This window comes from Podarcis gaigeae (assembly GCF_964106915.1).
Source record: "Podarcis gaigeae genome assembly, chromosome: 9".
In the NCBI taxonomy this organism is placed as follows: Eukaryota; Metazoa; Chordata; class Lepidosauria; order Squamata; family Lacertidae; genus Podarcis; species Podarcis gaigeae.
The window spans coordinates 41,152,329-41,169,246 of NC_139685.1; the positions used below are offsets into that span (position 1 = coordinate 41,152,329).

Genomic DNA, 16,918 nt, shown 5'->3' on the forward strand with positions numbered 1-16,918 from the left:
TGTGGTAGCTATGAGGAAAGTACTTTGAAATTCTGTGTGATGGTTCTTGCCTGTGGCAATCTGGCTTTCTGCCATATTTGTAGTTATGGTTTCTACACATTCTCCTTTTTGTGTTTAAATGCTGAAAGTCAAATTCTACAGAGGATGGACTTGGCATACAACCACCAAAGCGCCTAGGTTTCTTCCCCCCTCGCTACCTGTTACATACTGAAATAATCATGTGATTATGCCTCTGTGAGTGGGAAGATTCCCATGTAAAGACGCTGAAGTCGGCAGAATAATAATAATAATAATAATAATAATAATAATAATAATAATATATTATTTATACCCTGCCCATCTGGCTGGGTTTCCCCAGCCAATCTGGGAGGCTTCCAACAGAATATTAAAATACAATAGTCTATTAAACATTAAAAGCTTCCCTAAACAGGGCTGCCTGTTCAGGAGATAAGCATTTAAATTGCTAAGAGTACAAGTAAATGCCAAACTATCTGTTGGGGTGGCCATGAGGAACCTCTGGCCTATGGCCAAATTAGATCCAGCAGGCTGTTTTTCCAAACCATGGCCACCTGCCCCCACACCTGACATCAGGTAACCATGAAGCTGCAAAGGACAAATTTGAAGCTTAAAATGTCAGTGAACCCCACTTGCCAAGGAGCAGTCAGCTAGGTTGGCTCCAGGAGGGGATTCCTCACTGTCAGCACCAGTCAACCAACCTAACTCTTTGTCCTTATTTTTTTTAGGCACACCATAGCAATGAGAGACAAAGAAGGAAAACAAGACTATCGGTAATTATCTTTAGATTGTTTCTGAAGGAAGCTCTTCATTGTAAGTTGTGATTCCCTTTTGGCTTCCTCAGACTTGACAAGTCATTGGTGATGGTCATTACCTCACAGAGTGATTCCTTGGAGTTGAGAGGAAGCTGAACAGAATTAGTCACCTGCTGCCCTTTGGTTAGACTTACAACGGGTGCGGGGAGGGAGGGTATTGCTCTGATGCATTTATTAATATTTTAACAGTGAAGTTTATAATTTGTAATGCTGCCATGTTCCACTGTCAAAGACTAGCAGGTAGCATGAGAGAGGGCCTTCTCTATAGCAGCAACCCTCTTTCTCCCAAGACAGGTTCAACTGGCCTATTCAGTAATGGCTTTTAATCAAGATATGTTGGCTTCTGCAGACCTCTGGTGGATTTTTATTGTCAGTTTACTATGGAATCATAGAATTGTAGGGTTGGAAGGAAACCCAAGGGTCATCTAGTCCAACAAGCAGGTGGCCTGTATGAAATCACAACCTTGGTGTTATCAGCACCATGCTCTGTTTTACTGTTCTCATTTTTATTGTACCAAGACTATAGTGTTTTGTTGCTATAAATGTAAACGAGCTTGGAGGGCCCAGAGGGCTGAAAGGCAACCAGAAAATTTTCTATAAATGATCCCAAGACAGACCACGGCTGAAAATAACATTCATTCTTGTTTGCTGGTCGTCGGTCAAGACTTTGCAATCTCTCCCTGGCTGCTAGAAGACAGAGTTGTATTCCCGAAAGTAAACCCATTGAAATTAATGGAACTAAGTTAGCCATGACCTGTGGGTCTACTGAGTAAAAGTGAGTTGAGAATACATCACACTCCAAGCTGGTCTGTTCTACTGTCGGATTGCTCATATCATCATGAAGTTCTTTCTAATGTTTATTCATTAAATCATTTTTTTCTTTTTTAAAAATCTTTTTTTCTTTTCCTTTGAACCCATGGGTTTATCTCCTACCCTCTGGAGCAACAGAAAATAAATCTGATTTGTTGTTTTCTGACAGCCCTTCAAATATTTGAAATAGCTGCCACCTCTTTAGTAGTCTGGCTACAATTTTTTATGACCAGCTGAAATTTGTTAAAAGCCCACTTCCAGGTATGTTCAAAGCTGCATGAATAGCACTTCCAGTTGTCCATCATCATTTTATCATAATATCCTTGCTACATGGATAAAAGTGGGTGTACTTTTTTCAATAGAGTTTTGATTTTTCCACAGCTAATGCAGTTGAACACTGTAGCTAATGCTGTGCTAACCTCTTTAGACCTCATTTTCCTATATCGTAGGATACTGTATGACGAGAGGGCTCTGGCTATTTCATTAGTTCTTTCCACATCTGCTAGCCTCAGCCTGTTTCACTGCTTAAACTGATGAACTTGAATGTTTTATTTAAAATAAAATAAAAACAGGGAGAAAGAAAGCATGGATGAATCAATTCAAAACCTATAGTGAAATTTGCTTTTTAAACTGTGCTTTTGTTTATTGAAATCTGGATTTGAAAGCAGTGGGTGTAGCTTAAGTCTAACTTCTTCAAGGAATGCATCTCAGCTGTTTGCAAAGAGACATGGCAACACTTTAATTGTGTTTGCAAATCCATCATTTGTTCGTGCAAGGCAGGAGTTGGCTCTTTAATCGCCATGTTTTTGTGGTGGCTTGAATCAGCCCCTTCTTCAGCGCAGCCCTTGTCATTTGATGTTGTCACTCAGATTTATTTGCCATGGCACCCCACTGAAGATGGCAACTTGGCTTTTAGCGCGGTTTCCTCCTTTCATTGAAACTCCTCCGACTAATACGAGGGAGGTTGCAACCTGCGTGGAACACTGCTAGCATCTGGCTGTCATTCTTCCTTTTCCCCTTTGCCAGATTGTACTCCCAGTTGGTCTGAAATCACAGGTCCTGTTTGGCACCGAGGACGATAAGCGACATCTGCATTTTGTTTGTGTTTTTTTGGAAGGGCGTAAAATGGCTTAAATTTATTCCTTCTCCCCATTGCTGGCTGTTGACAGCCAGTGGCGGATCATCAAAAAAGAAAGGCAGCTTGAGGCTATGCACCTCGGCACAGGGGCTTATCTGTTGCTGCTGAGAGGACTTGCACTCAGCTGTGGACTCCGAGCATTTGGTTTGCTTACGTTAAGTCCCATAATTGTTAGGAGAAGGAGCAACTTCATCACAGGTGGCTGGGATGCGGCTAAAGGGTTTAAGTGAAAAGGACAGCAGAGCAGCCTCCCTTTGTTTTCTCCCAGGTTTATGCCGGAGCCGAACCTTCCTCCATTGATTCTTCGCGATTCTAAATCTTCGCCTGCTCACACAAGCGACCGGCAAGTGGTGAATATTGATTGGCTTCGGGAGAGGCTTCCTGACCTCCCCAGTGCGAAGAGAGCAAAGCTTGTTGAATGTTATGGGATTCAGCCTCAGCACAGTTTCACCTTATTGGTAGGTCTATTGACTGAACATTCAAGTAAACCAAGAAACTTCAAAAGATTCAGTGCTTCAGAAAACACTCCTAAAAATGTCATATTAGCCAGCTGTCAGTTCTCATAGATTTTTCTTACGTAGAAAATGAGTTCAACACGCTTGGCTGTTTCTGCTCAGATAATGTACACACGAGGGTCTCTGAAACTATACCTGCTTTTTTTTTTTTTTTTTGCATGCGTCCATCAGCATCATAGTAAATTGAAATATATAGCTAGTTATTGTAGCCTCAAAACCCTTTTTGTCTTAAAAACATTCCTGTATTGTAATTTTTTCAGTGTATTTGCCTACTACACGCTATCTCTGGAATGCTGGCATTAAAATATGTGCTCTGTGAGCCCAGTTGGTGCATCTCATCCTAATGTACCAGCTCAATCAATCTTAAGAGCTGGGCCAGTAGGGCTTTTTCCACATTATTCTTCAGCTTGTGGCTATATTCCGTGGAGTATCGCTGTCTGTAACATTGAGAAGTCACATGCCAAGCAGTTTTAAATTTTTTGTTAACCATCTCTTGGATGCATGACCTTTGGACCACCCTTGTAGCTTAAAGGGGGAGAAATTCATAGAAAAGAACAGTACCATATGGCTTTATGACATTTGATCCATTATTCTACCATAAACTTATGTTAATGCACTCTAAATACTGTGACACTTTTCTGGAATTTAATCATGCATGTATCTGTCATAAGCCTACTATATATGAACAAGCCCTTTCATGTAACATATATGCTGGCTCCAGGGCTTCTTTTTAGCAGTGGAAATAAATGAGACTGCCTAGCCTAACCTTAGATTCCTTTCGTTCTGCTGAGTACTCAGCTTTGACTAATGCTAGCCTTTTCTCCTGTGTTTTTTTCTTCCTCATTTCTTTCTGTCTAATGTGTCTTTCTGACACTTGGACACCAGGCCTATTCTGGAAGCCTGCATAGTTGAGCAGAAAGTAACTCAGGTGCTTATTCTGAAGATGGTACCAACCCATTGAGCCAACGGGAGTACTATCAATATTTTTGGTCCAATAATGACTCCCTGCCATCCATTGTCTCTACATTTAGGTCTTGGGGAGGGGGGTATTGTTCCACAAACACTATTTCTTTTCTTTTGATTTACTGAGAGTCCAGCTAATCTAAATTCACCTGAGACATCTAGTTTCCGTTGGTGTTTTAAGCCTACATCAGGAATACAAACAGATTGCTAATGGGGAGGATGCATAAATCTAATGAGCAGTCTTTCAAGTTAGAGTGCCCAAGCGTGCTCATTAAATAAATGGCATAGGTACTGGGACACCTTCAAAATGCAAGATCCACACTCCCTGCCAACTTGTTAGCGGAAGCATTGTGCAGGGGAAATTGCATTAAAATAAAGTCATACTTCAGTAATGAAATATTATTATTATTCTTTGGTTAGTTCGTGTTGCATTAATCCTTAGGGGGATTTTGAAGTATGTATTCTAAATTTCCACCAGGCTACATTAACTGTAACGAGCCCCCCAAAATAAAATAATTAGAGCCTGCACATAAAAATAGGCAGGAAACAAACAATATGCAGCAAAGGCAATAAATTCAGCGTTGTACATGTAGCTGAAGCAGGGTATGGTCCAAGTATGAATAAGGCATTGTATGGTGAAACACAGGTCTAAATAAGGGTTGAAGTTATAAGGCTTTAATGTATGTGTATAGTTTGGTATCCTTTGGACTATGTTGCTGTTCCACCAAGACCTCCAGCATATTCCGTGAATATAAAAAATATATAAAAGGACCTCTGGTTTTGCTCTGCTCACAGTAACTAATTTGGCTCCCAGTATTTTCAGCAGTGAGAAAATCCCACACTTCCCCAAACCACTGAAAAATAGCATATTTCGCAAGTGAAAAGTGATACCTGCTTTCTGAAGTTTAGCTTATATTGCTAAAATTTCACCAAATGCTTTTAATTTCACTGAGCTGTTCACATGCTTTAGCCTCTGCTTCAACAATAACAGCTTTTTATACATTACATATGATAGTTACGGCCTTATGGGATGCATTTGGTGTCTAAATGTGGGGCCCCCTTTGAGCTCGAGGCCCTGGACCAAATGGCCCCCCTTCCAATTGGTTCTGCCTGCACACGGCTGGTAATTGCTCTGAGCTCCTGCTGAAATCTCTCCTATGATTGAATGGACACTAGGCATGTTAGTGTTGCTTTGGGTCCAGGGTGTTATTTCCGATACATCCCGAGTATTCTCCCCAAACATCTCCTGTCATCTTTGACTTGCATGCGAGTGTGTGTATGAAATTTAAAATGGCAGCAGTAGTAGACAGATCCACATTGGTGTACTTGTTAAATATGTAGGCTTTCTACCAGACTGAACATCTCATCAAGCTCTTAGGAATATGTGTATAATATATGCAGTAAGAAAATTGAATCTCCTGACAAACTTGCTTTGAACTGAATGGGACTGGATAAGGGTTAGGATTTTGGGGACGATTTCACTTGGCACTGGATATAAGCAAGTTCTGTTCAAGGGTTGCCTTGTGTGTGAGCTTATTCCCTAAGCTGACAAACTGTCTGAGAGAAAAATATTCCTCCTATGAGTCATAGGATTACTCCAGCCTTCTGTGCTGAGTGAGTGCTAGTTTGAGTCTGCCATGCATTTTGATCAACTTTCCGGCAGTAAAAGCTGTCTGGAAGCAAACGACTGCTCGAGTCTTGCTTGCAATACAAAAACTGCAAGAACTAGAAGGCAAGGATTCCGCTTGTCACTCAGGAGGAGTTTTGATTCAACTTAAAACACACACTCGCATTTTACAGAAGCATTTACATTGTGACTAATGATGCTTGCTGATCTGCCTTTAATTACCGAGTCTCTATATAGTCTGTTTAAAGATTATAGAGTTGTGTGTTTTCCTCTTGCTTTGTGTTTGCCTGAAATTGATTCTGACTGTATGTGCCAGTTCTGGTTCAGATGCTGGGTGGGCTATTGTAGCCATATCTATTTCAGCCATTTTAGAAAGCATGAGTATACAGTACCATTATGAAATTGGACAGTAAGCAGGGCGAGTCCTGGCTGATCTTTCATACTGGGTTAACAGGAGTTTTGCCAAGCTCCTCTTTCCCCACTAGACTCAACACCTGTGCCCTTCTTTACCTGCCTAGTGACATAGATACAAATATTTACCACAAGTGCACACATCTCTCCCTTGGGACACTCCCTTATAATATGAGTGCTCACATGCTTCTGTGATGTCATCAGATTTCACAGGGAAGGGAAGAAAAACTATGGTATGCTTTCGGGGTGGGTCGTTCTGTTCTTATTGTGTATGTATTTGGTGGTCTCAGAACACTAAAAAGAGCAGCCTAACTGAAAACATACACACACAAGTAAAAAACTTCACGAATTATAACGGTATATAATTTCTGCAAAACTAGTAGTGGAGAGGCTAAAGGCATGCCTATCTTGCTATTCTATTGAATACTCATGCAGTGGCAGTTTTTGGAAACATTGTAAAGTTAACCTGAGGCATGTTGATCAATTGACTGTTGCAAATAGCTGAGAAGCCAAGAGGTTAAGAATATTCCACATGTGATAAGACCCGAAAGCTCATGGATATGAGTTTTTATTTTTTTTTATTTTTGTTTTTGTGGTGGTATGGATAGCTGGTTCGGCTGCTGCCATCTTAACACACCATTTTGTCTCTGAGCAGAATGAAGATGGATTAGTAGAATTTTTTGAAGCTGTGGTGAATGCAACAGGAATGGCTCCCAAAAAGGTCGTTGGCTGGATTATAAAAGATATTCTTGGCTATTTAAAACAGTATAACCTTGAAGTAAAGGAAAGGTGAGGCTTTTTAATGTTTATACTTTTGCGCAAGCAAATCTGTACACAAATATTAGTCTTCGATAATGGTAAATAATATAGTCCTCTGTTACCACATGGGCATCTGAATAAACCGTTCAGTGATTAAGGATGCCACAGTAACCGTCAAGGTTCAGTTTCTTACATAGTAGTTACTGTTGTTCAACTGATGCATAAAAATCATACTGAACCTTCTTTATCTGATTCTACTAATTTACAAAAGGAAGAGGGGTGAGATCAATGGGTGAAGGAGAAAAGTATTTTGCAAGTTATAGGTAGACAGCGAAGAAAAGAAGGTGAACATCCATTAGAATGTGCAAATGATTACAGATGTCAGCCAGCACTATAGTACTCTCAGTGCGATGTGTGTTCCCATTTGCAACTAGCACATCTCCTCCTGTTTAAAATTGCATGAACAGAACTGGATTAGGATGGTCATGGGGAAACCTAATGTACAACCCAGGCAAAACAGTTGGAGCCTTTTGCTCAGATGGTTTTCTGCACATCCCAACTTTGATACAACCATATTAAACGTGATGAGTAGCTCGTGCTGTATTTATGCATCTCTGCTTATTTCAATCCATTTTATGTGGTCTAGTCCAGTCAGTCCTCTTCTTTTGGCCGAACTTCTGAACCTTCTGGAAAACGGAACGATTTCTTCCTCGGCAGCCAAACAAGTGAGCATTCCTCTTTGTAACATTACCTTCACCATGAGCATGTTTATGTCACGGTGCATTTGAGTCTTGAATTTGTAAAATGTTATATCTTGTTTGGCCTTAGTTTGAAAACACGCCCCCCCCCCTTTAAAAAAAAGCTGTTATCTATTATCTCAGTAATCCTCATTTTTGTGTTCAGTTACAAAGAAACGACAAAAGATAAAAGGATCCTTGTTTGGGCTTCCTTGTGCAAGGCTGATCCTGTGCGTATGTATTCTGAAATAAGTCTCACTTGAACTTAGCTCCATTGAGCAATGTGGGTAGGATTCCAGCATTGGGTGAAAATCATACGTGGCGGTGATTCTCTACTTCCACTCCCCCACTCAAAATTTTCTTTTGGAGTTGGGGTAATATTAAATCTTCCTTCTTGGCCTATCATCAACCTTCAAATAGCCAGCTGCCCACCCAGTCTCTTTTTGTCTCTGTAGAGGAAGATAAAAGGTCTTTTGTTTTTCTCCATGGCTCGCAAAATGACTGACATGGGGGGAAGGACAGATTTTAGAGCTGAAAAGCTGCCAGAGTTCATATTCCCCTAATGCGAGTTTACTATTGGAAACTGTAGCCTCAGAGGCCACTTTAAGTGAAAATAAATTATTGATGGGGTTTGGACGTGGAGAAAACTATACAGGATCATTACCATGTGTACTCTAAGCCTCAGTCCCATATAAGAGATATGCAAGCTTCTTCAAAATGTTTTGTAAATAACTTTTTGTTATTTTGTGGTTTGTTGTTTGTAACCCTCCTTTGGGAGGTGGGATGGGATATAATTGTAATTAATAAATGAATGATGTAAAGCTAATAATTTAAACATTTTTATACAGCATATTTGTGTGTGTGTGTGTGTGTGTGTATGTGTTTGGCTTGTTTGGCTACGTTTCCGAGCACAATTCAAAGGGAAGGTAAATTGTTTTTCTGTGTGCTCTGGCTTCCATCATGGTGTTCCATTGCACCAGAAGCGGTTTAGTCATGCTGGCCACATGACCCGGAAAGCTGTTGGTGGACAAACACTGGTTCCCTCAGCCTGAAAGCGAGATAAGTGCCGCACCCCATAGTTGCCTTTGACTGGACTTAAGCATCCAGCCAAACCTTTACCTTTTACCTGTTGGGGGAGGACTGTTTAGCTTTCATCTGTTTGTAATAGAACTAGTATTCTCTGTGTCTTTAAATTAATAACTTATTCAAGATTTATACCCACCTCAAATCCAGGGTAGGCTTCACAAATGCAATCTAATAACCAAAATAATTAAGACACCAACTAACAATGTCATTGTTTGGCTATTATTGGTTAAACCTGTGAAAAACAGCATCCTTGCTACATTTAGAAGAGGACGTTGATGGGCTAGATGTCTGAAGAATAACAAATGTTTCTAACGATTCTCAGCAGTAGGCAGGGAGATTGGATGGCCTGAGGGCACAAATAGCTATATACACGCACACAACAGTGAATGAATTGCTGCATTTGAGAGTGGGGTGATTGAACTGCAGCACTGATGGGCTAGGCAAACTGAGACACACGCACACAGGCAACACATGTACACATTGTTGGAAGCTTCCAGCAGGGTTATTGCTGCTGCTGCTGCTGCTGTTTCTGTTTTTGTTGTTGTTTATGCTTTCTGCAGATCAGGAAGCTCAAATTGTGAAGGGCTGTGAGTCTTATTAGAAATGGTATGTTCTGAGGCCATGAGAGGAGGAAATATGGCTGCATTGTGTAATTGCAGCACTCCCAAACAAATCTTTTTCCAAACCTATGCACACAGCAACCAGAGAATCTTTCCAGGTGTGAGCTTGTTTGCTTACTGTATAGCCAATTAATTCATATCTACACAACAGAACCTTTCAGGTGAGACGTGTTTTCCTTGATTAAGAGCTCTGACTGGGAAGCTGCACAAATCCCAGCTTTTAAAGATAGAGAGGTGCCTCACACTGCGTAATGTCAGTGGTCCATCTAGTTGCATACTATATATTGTCAACCCTGATGAACACAGGGTCTTTATCCTATCTCTTCCCTGCAAAAGATTCTGATATGCTTACTTAAATATATTTAACACCATCACATGCCTTGACTGTCTAAGGAATGAGACCAAGTTGCACAGTGGCTACATGGGATTGCTTTCTTATTGAAAATTTTGTGGCCTCCGACCAAACAAATGCAACTGCAAGTTAACAGCTTGAAGACTTGGTACAGGGCAGATTAATTTGAAGAGGCGCTCAAATAGTGTCAGTGTGTAGTTTGCCACATACCTGCACCGTTACTTTGGACCAGGTGATCTTGTAGCCCTGGGAGAAATTTCATCCGTTGTGGCAGAAGATTTGTAACTTGGTTAGTTCTCCCCCATCTCGTTTTAATCTTGTTTTGTGTAAAGCAATGCTAATTGTGCTAGGGAGCGTTACATTAAAAAGCACTTCCATTTTCTTAGCTTTGGTGAATTAGTAACATGGAATTTCCAACATGACAGTCATTTCTGCATTGGCAGATTGCAATTGCCCAAACATGCAATTATGTCTTCAGTGCAGGAACAAGCAGAAGCAGCTGTTTTAAAAGGTCTCTTTCTCTCCTTCTGCTCTCTCTCTCTCTCTCTCTCTCTCTCTCTCTCTCTCTCTCTGCCTCCATCTCTGAAATAAGAGCAGAGGGAATACAGAAAATGACTGCCCAAAGAAATTGCTTTTTTATAAATAGCCCCATTCTCTAGGGTTTTTTCCAAGGTATCAGAGCCCAACTACAAAGCACTGTAACTTTAACTAATAATTATTCCAGACAGACACTTAAGTTCATCCAGCTGTGCTTCACAGTGATGGATAACTGGGCTAGAGCTGCCACAGGGTTCTGCATTATAACCTTCCACACCTCTGTGGTCTATGACCTGCCTTTATGTAGCTAAACTCCTTTTTCTCCCACTGACAGTCAGCAGAGTAACAGTTGCCTGGTTAAATGGTAACTCTACGGGAAATTCAGAATCATAGAATTGGAGAGTTGGAAGCGACGCTGAGGGTCATCTAACCAAGTGTCCCCTGCAATGCAGGAATCTCAACTAAATCTCATTTTGCAATTTCATTTATCCATACTCCATGGAATAACAGATAGGGTTCAGATGGTGTGCATATGGAAAGATCACACCCTTAATAAATATTACCAGCTACACAGTCCCAACCCAGTGTGGTATTCACAGTTATGGTCAAAATCATCATGGTACGCAGATGAGCAAGCATTGAGGGGCAGGGAAAGAGATAAAAAAAACAACTACCTGGAATATGTATTCAATCCATAATATTAGACACACACTTGTACACACCAGTTAGTTATAACCAGTCTGCATTAGTAATCTTGACTTTGTACAGTACATTTGAGAGCAGACTTCCACTAAGAGCCCCCTTTTTTTAACCAAAAGGAAGGTGCTGCATTTTACAGACTTAAAGAATGGACATGTATTATCCCTTATAAAGGAAGAAAATATGAGAGAGATTTTCCACCAAGCCTGATCAATAGACATTTTATTGTGGCACATTATTGAACTGTGATAAGCCCAAATGTGAGATGCTTTATTATGTGGAGCCTGCGAACAGCATTAGGAGCCAGGAGAAGTATTCGTTCAGCCTAGCGTTACTGTTTTGGGCAGTAACTACAGTAGTACTGGATACCGTAGACCCTAAAGTGTAGAGGTGTTTGTGTTCAGGCATGTGGGACAATGGGACTCTTCTAATGATGCTTTTTTATGATTGGACAAGGGTCACCAAAAATACCTTCTCAGTAGGATTGTGACATAGCCTTGCATACCTGTGCCACAATTAAAAAATACCTGCTTGGCACATGAGACTAAATATTACCCTGCTTTCTAAGAGAACTAGAACTGTGAGTCCAGAAAGAGGCGATCATGATTTTTCTAAAGAAAACTTACCTGAGAAGTAGGAAACTTTACATGCTTTGCACATCTAGATATGGGATGTCATCAGTAGATTGATTTCTGATTTTATGTCAGAATGGGAGTCATTATGCCCGTTAAAATACGTCTTTGCCTTCTTCTTATTGCAAACGTCATCCTTGCCTTCTGAGAGACATGTTTCAAGCACTGATTTTCCTTTATCTTGATGCTGCAGGTGTTGGAAGTGATGTGGAAGGGGGAAGGGAAGACTCCATCTCTGATTGTTAAAGAAGAGAAGCTTGAACTGTTGCAGGATCAGAATGAGCTTGAGTGCATCTGTCAGACTGTGATGGGAGCCCATCAGAAAGAGGTGATATTGATAGCAACCCTGGGAAATTGGGAACAAGAGACTTTGACTCTTCAGGGTGGGTGGTGGAGATAAAAGATTTAAATTGCCACCTTCCTTTCATGTTGCTCTTTTGTTTGGAAACTCTTCAGATAAAATGGGAGGGAAATTGCATTGTGACACATGAAGTGGCTGCAGGAGATGGCAACTTAAATCCATGTCCCCTTGACTCCAGGTACTCTACACTAACATGAATATTCTGTATAGACTGTATGCTTGCAAAACAGCATTTGCATGGAATAATAGGAGCAAAATAGAAAATATATCCACCTGAAGCTTCTAATTTTACAGTTAATTTTTTTATTTAAAAAATCCTTGCAAATTAAAAGAAATCCTTCCAAAGATCCAGAATTAGCTTTATAAAGAGTAAGTGCTTTTGCGTTCTCTCTAGAGCACAGATTGGCAAAGCAGCAATGAATGGCTTAACGTTAAGTAAAATGTTGTCTGGTTACATATGCAGTAGGGAAAATGCTAACATCTTTCGAGAACAATACTACCCACGCCCATAGCTCTTCAGTGGAGGCTAACAGCTTTGCAGAGAGCTTTTGATAAATAAAATGAGTGTGTGCTAGGTCTGTCTGACCTTCATCGTGCTAACTAATTTGCAGTGGCTGATGAAAGTGCCTCTGTATTTTCCAGCTGGTACTGAAGCGCAAGCAGAGACAGTCTGAGCATTAGAACAGATCAAGGAGCACAAGTGTTTTTTGTTTCAGTAACAACATGGATTTTGAGTATTTAATTCTTTAACTAGTATTCTAGTGGAGGCGGGCATGAAAAATCAAAGGCTGTTTTGATTCTGCTTTTCTAAACAATAAGACACTATTTAAATTGGTGACACTATGCTCACACTACCATGAGATCTTATGTATGAGTTAGGACTTTTTCCAGATAACTAATCGAAGTATTTGCCAATATCAACAGGATAATCCTGCAAGCCCTTTTCCAGGACAAGTAAGACTGTGTCCAATTCCTGTATAATAGGCAAAACACTCACGGCTGGGACCATAGTCTTTTTGCAGAGAGAGAACTATTGAGTTCCAAGAGCAAACCAATCATGCCACAAAATGGCAGGACATAGCTGGATGTTTGGGAATAGAAGTAGGGGATGGTGAAAGACCCTTTTTGATACACACTGCCACGTAGCCCCTGTAAGTGATTTTGAAGCAATGTTTATTTTAGAGTCACAAAACAGGCTAGGGAGAGTTGTGTCGTATCACTGATGCCACTGGGACCATCCAGCAACCTTCTATGTGCTATAAATCTGCAACCACCTCCTCTGTGGCTTTGGCAACCAGATTAGAAACTGCAGTGCTAGCCCTGAGGAAATATGTTATTTTGCCCCAGCAACAGAAAGCTATGTTTTGGGTGCTGGGAAAATTAGATTTTCCCCTCAGCAAGCAAGCATTACCTGAAGAGAACTTACTTGGTTTTCCAATACTGCGGCAATAACTGTATTGTTTATAGAATTATTTGAATAAGCCCTTCAGCTTTGGTTACACTTGTTGACAGAACAGGTATCTTGCTTTAATAATAAGAGCTTTTAACTGGAAGAGTGAAAGAATACCTTACATTCTGAATGGTTTTGAAAGACCGCTTCTCAGTTAAGCATAATAATAAGTCCCATAAGTCATCTGAAAAGTGTCTGGGTGTTGCCAGAAGCTGTGAATGCGTTAGAGCCACAAAGCAGATGCCATATCTCATAGTACTACATACTAATTCAAGTGCTGGCAAACACTCAGTAGTGGTGTGTTTGGGTCGGGCCCTGGAGCTCCTCTCCTGCCACAGGCACTGCTGCTACTTACCTAGCTGGGAGGTTGCCCAAGATTAGTGGCTGTCCCCGTGCCACCATACAGCCCTGTCGGCACCCTTGCCCAGGTAAGCAATGAAACCAGTGTCCACAGGGCAGCTCTACCCCATCACACCTTGAATTAGTGTATAGTTGTGAGATTCAGTAGCTGCATTTTTTCTTCTTCTTAGTCCAGAGATTACTCCCTGTTCAGTCTGAAAGTAGGATGCAAGTTCTGAATGCACTGCTTCCCTTCAGTCCAGTCCAGTGGTACAAGTTACAATGTCTTTTTGCAGCTTCCAAGTTCAGAGTCAGGATGCTGCTGAATACCAGCTGCTGGGGAGCAATGAGAAGGCTGTTGCCTTCATGTTGTGCTTGTGGGCTCCCCAGAAGATCTGGGTGGCCACTGCCATCAACAAGCTGATGGACTAAAGCAGCCTTTCTCAACCTGTGGGTTCCCAGATGTTGTTGAACTACAACTCCCATCACCCCTACCTAACAAGGCCAGAGCTCAGGGATGGGAGTTGTAGTCCAACATCTGGGGACCCACAGGTTGAGAACCGCTGGACTAAAGGAGCCATTGCTCTGATGCAGAAGTGGGATTCATATGACCCACCAAGCCAAATGCATCTCAGCTAGTGGGTTTATAGGACTCTTGTCTTCGCTTACCTTACAAGACTAGGAAAGGCTGTGATTTCTTTTGGCGGATCACAGTACATGGCTGGTGGGCTGTGGTTGACAAAACAGTAGCAGGTTCTACAGACCTGCTTTATTCTTTCCAAGACTTTCATTGCTGCTCTTTTAGTGCTGAGAGCTTCCTTTCAAACGAGTGGGGCCTGTAGTAAAATGGTAAAAGCACACCCCGACTCTCTAGTTCAGGCCTAGGGAACATGTGGTCCTCCAGAGGATGATGGATTCCAATTCCTAACAGCTCCAGTCATCACAGCCAATGGTCAGGGATGATGGGAGCTGCAGGCCCACATCATCTGAAGAGCCAAAAGTCCCCCATATCTGCCTTAGCAGTGCTCCTGTTCAGGGTTCAAGCCAATCATACCTCCTTCTGGGATACTGTTAAATTGCTAGGCGCTCAACTTGTTTCAGAATTCAGAAACGAACAAACAAACAACATACATGGGTTAGTGTGTATTTTTAAATCTGTGAAATCACTTACTGCTCTTGAAAAACACCATGTATATATCTTTTAAAAAAAAAGTTAATGGAGAAATATCTGCTCTACTGGTGAGATAACTTGTTGGCCCAACTAACGGAAAGTTATGCACTGCCTCTTGTAACAGACTCCATTACAAGCCTGCTGTAGAGTGCTGTAATGTTCCTTCACCTCATTAGTGGCGAAGACTGATCGGTGCAACAATCTAATTTCACAATGCATGCTCTCTACACCAAGCTTGCTGTTAGCAAAAAAGGAAAGTCCAGCTTAGCTTGCCATTTTGTGCTGCACAACAACCTTGCTTTGCAAATGTAGAATCTTTAAATCCAGGTAGACCTTAAGTTTGCTCTATAGAAACGTGAGAAAGGACACAAGAATTGTACTATTTAAAATTACAGTAATGAAATAAAATCATTCTAAGCTTCTGGGTTGCTAAACTGTCACGTTTTATGATGGCACATCAAGAACAGAAAATAACCTGCCAGTTCTCAAGGTTTCCTCTGGCTTTTCCGGTCGTGAAGACTAGGATTTAGCAGCAAGTCTCTTCGGTGTGTTTTTGTTTTAGTTTGATGTTGCTCAAAATTGAGTTTTGTTTTGTAATTTTTCTTTCAAGGTGGCAGACATAAAGAAGGGCAACAAAAAAGCACTGAATAAGCTTATTGGACAGGTTCAAAGAACAACAAGAGGACGCTCAGACCCTGTCCTGGTGAAACAAATACTAGAGAAGCTGCTATCATAGGAGCCTGCGGTGAAAATTCCATATCTGATATTCGCTGCTGTTATCAGAGTGGTAATTACTTGATACTTCTATCTTTCACAATCAAGCCATTGTACTGACTTCATTCACTTCTTGCTTACTGTATCAAGTTAACTGCAGCCACTTTCTGTAGTTTTTCAGCTTTACTCAGGCCATCATCCCCTTAAGCAGGGGTAGGCAACCTAAGGCCCGTGGGCCGGATGCGGCCCAATGGCCTTCTCAATCCAGCCCACGGACGGTCCAGGAATCAGCATGTTTTGACATGAGTAGAATTGTGTCCTTTTATTTAAATTCATCTCTGGGTTATTTGTGGGGCATGGGAATTCGTTCATTATTTTTTTTCAAAATAAAGTCCGGCCCACCGCAAGGTCTAAGGTTGCTGAAAAAGGTTGCTGACCCCTGTTCTTAAGTGACTGCCAAACTGGAACATAAGGTATGCAAAGAAAGAATTCAAATGGTATAATGTGCAAGTTTTCTGTATGAAAGCTTCTGGTTTTGTAACATATAATGAACTCTTTCTTCCAATTTATTAGTAATATTTTTCAAAAGTAGCTTAAATACTTCTTAAGGTATTTTCTTGGTGAATGATCAAAGCAGAGCATTCCTAAGTTTGTAAAGTACTCAAGAGACTTAAAACCCACAATTGCTTGTATGGACAGTTGTTCAAAAGCAAGCCTTTTGTTATGGGAGTAAGGGAATGTAAATAATATATTAAAGGAATTATTTCAGTATAGATGTTTCATTAAGCAGACCAGACATGTCATCAAACTTTATTTTATTGTGTTTGTGTGGGGGGGGTTATTTCTGACTGTAATAAACTCTGCCCTCTCTGAGGAAGAACTCTTTTCATTTTAATGTAATTTTCAATAATAATAATAATAATAATAATAATAATAATAATAATAATAATAATAATATATTTATACCCCACCCATCTGGCTGGGTTTCCCCAGCCACTCTGGACGACTCCCAACAGAGTATTCAACAGAATAAAATATCAAACATTAAAAACTTCCCTAAACAGGGCTGCCTGTAGTTCCACAAACAACTATAGAATGAGGTGGTCAGTTCTTCTGATTTAGAAAATAAACAAAACAAAGAACCTTATTAAAAAGATTTTTTTTTTT

General features: G+C 40.8%; 1 protein-coding gene across 6 annotated transcripts in view; it reads left to right on the forward strand.

The window, feature by feature from the left end:
- The window catches only part of GATB (glutamyl-tRNA amidotransferase subunit B), a 64,462-nt gene that overhangs the window by 22,776 nt on the left and 24,768 nt on the right, over nucleotides 1–16,918 (forward strand). For 4 of the 6 annotated variants that reach the window (XR_014568072.1, XR_014568073.1, XR_014568074.1 and 1 more), the window contains exons 8-13: nucleotides 744–788; nucleotides 3,047–3,236; nucleotides 6,950–7,083; nucleotides 7,700–7,778; nucleotides 11,910–12,044; nucleotides 15,648–15,824. Coding sequence is in view for 2 of the 6 variants with exons in the window: in XM_083755739.1 (XP_083611865.1) it covers nucleotides 744–788; nucleotides 3,047–3,236; nucleotides 6,950–7,083; nucleotides 7,700–7,778; nucleotides 11,910–12,044; nucleotides 15,648–15,773 (709 nt within the window). In the remaining 4 variants the exon portion in view is untranslated. Of the gene's footprint in view, nucleotides 1–743; nucleotides 789–3,046; nucleotides 3,237–6,949; nucleotides 7,084–7,699; nucleotides 7,779–11,909; nucleotides 12,045–15,647; nucleotides 16,523–16,918 lie in introns of those variants that run through there. The other 2 variants (XM_083755739.1, XM_083755740.1) reach the window with 1 other exon arrangement.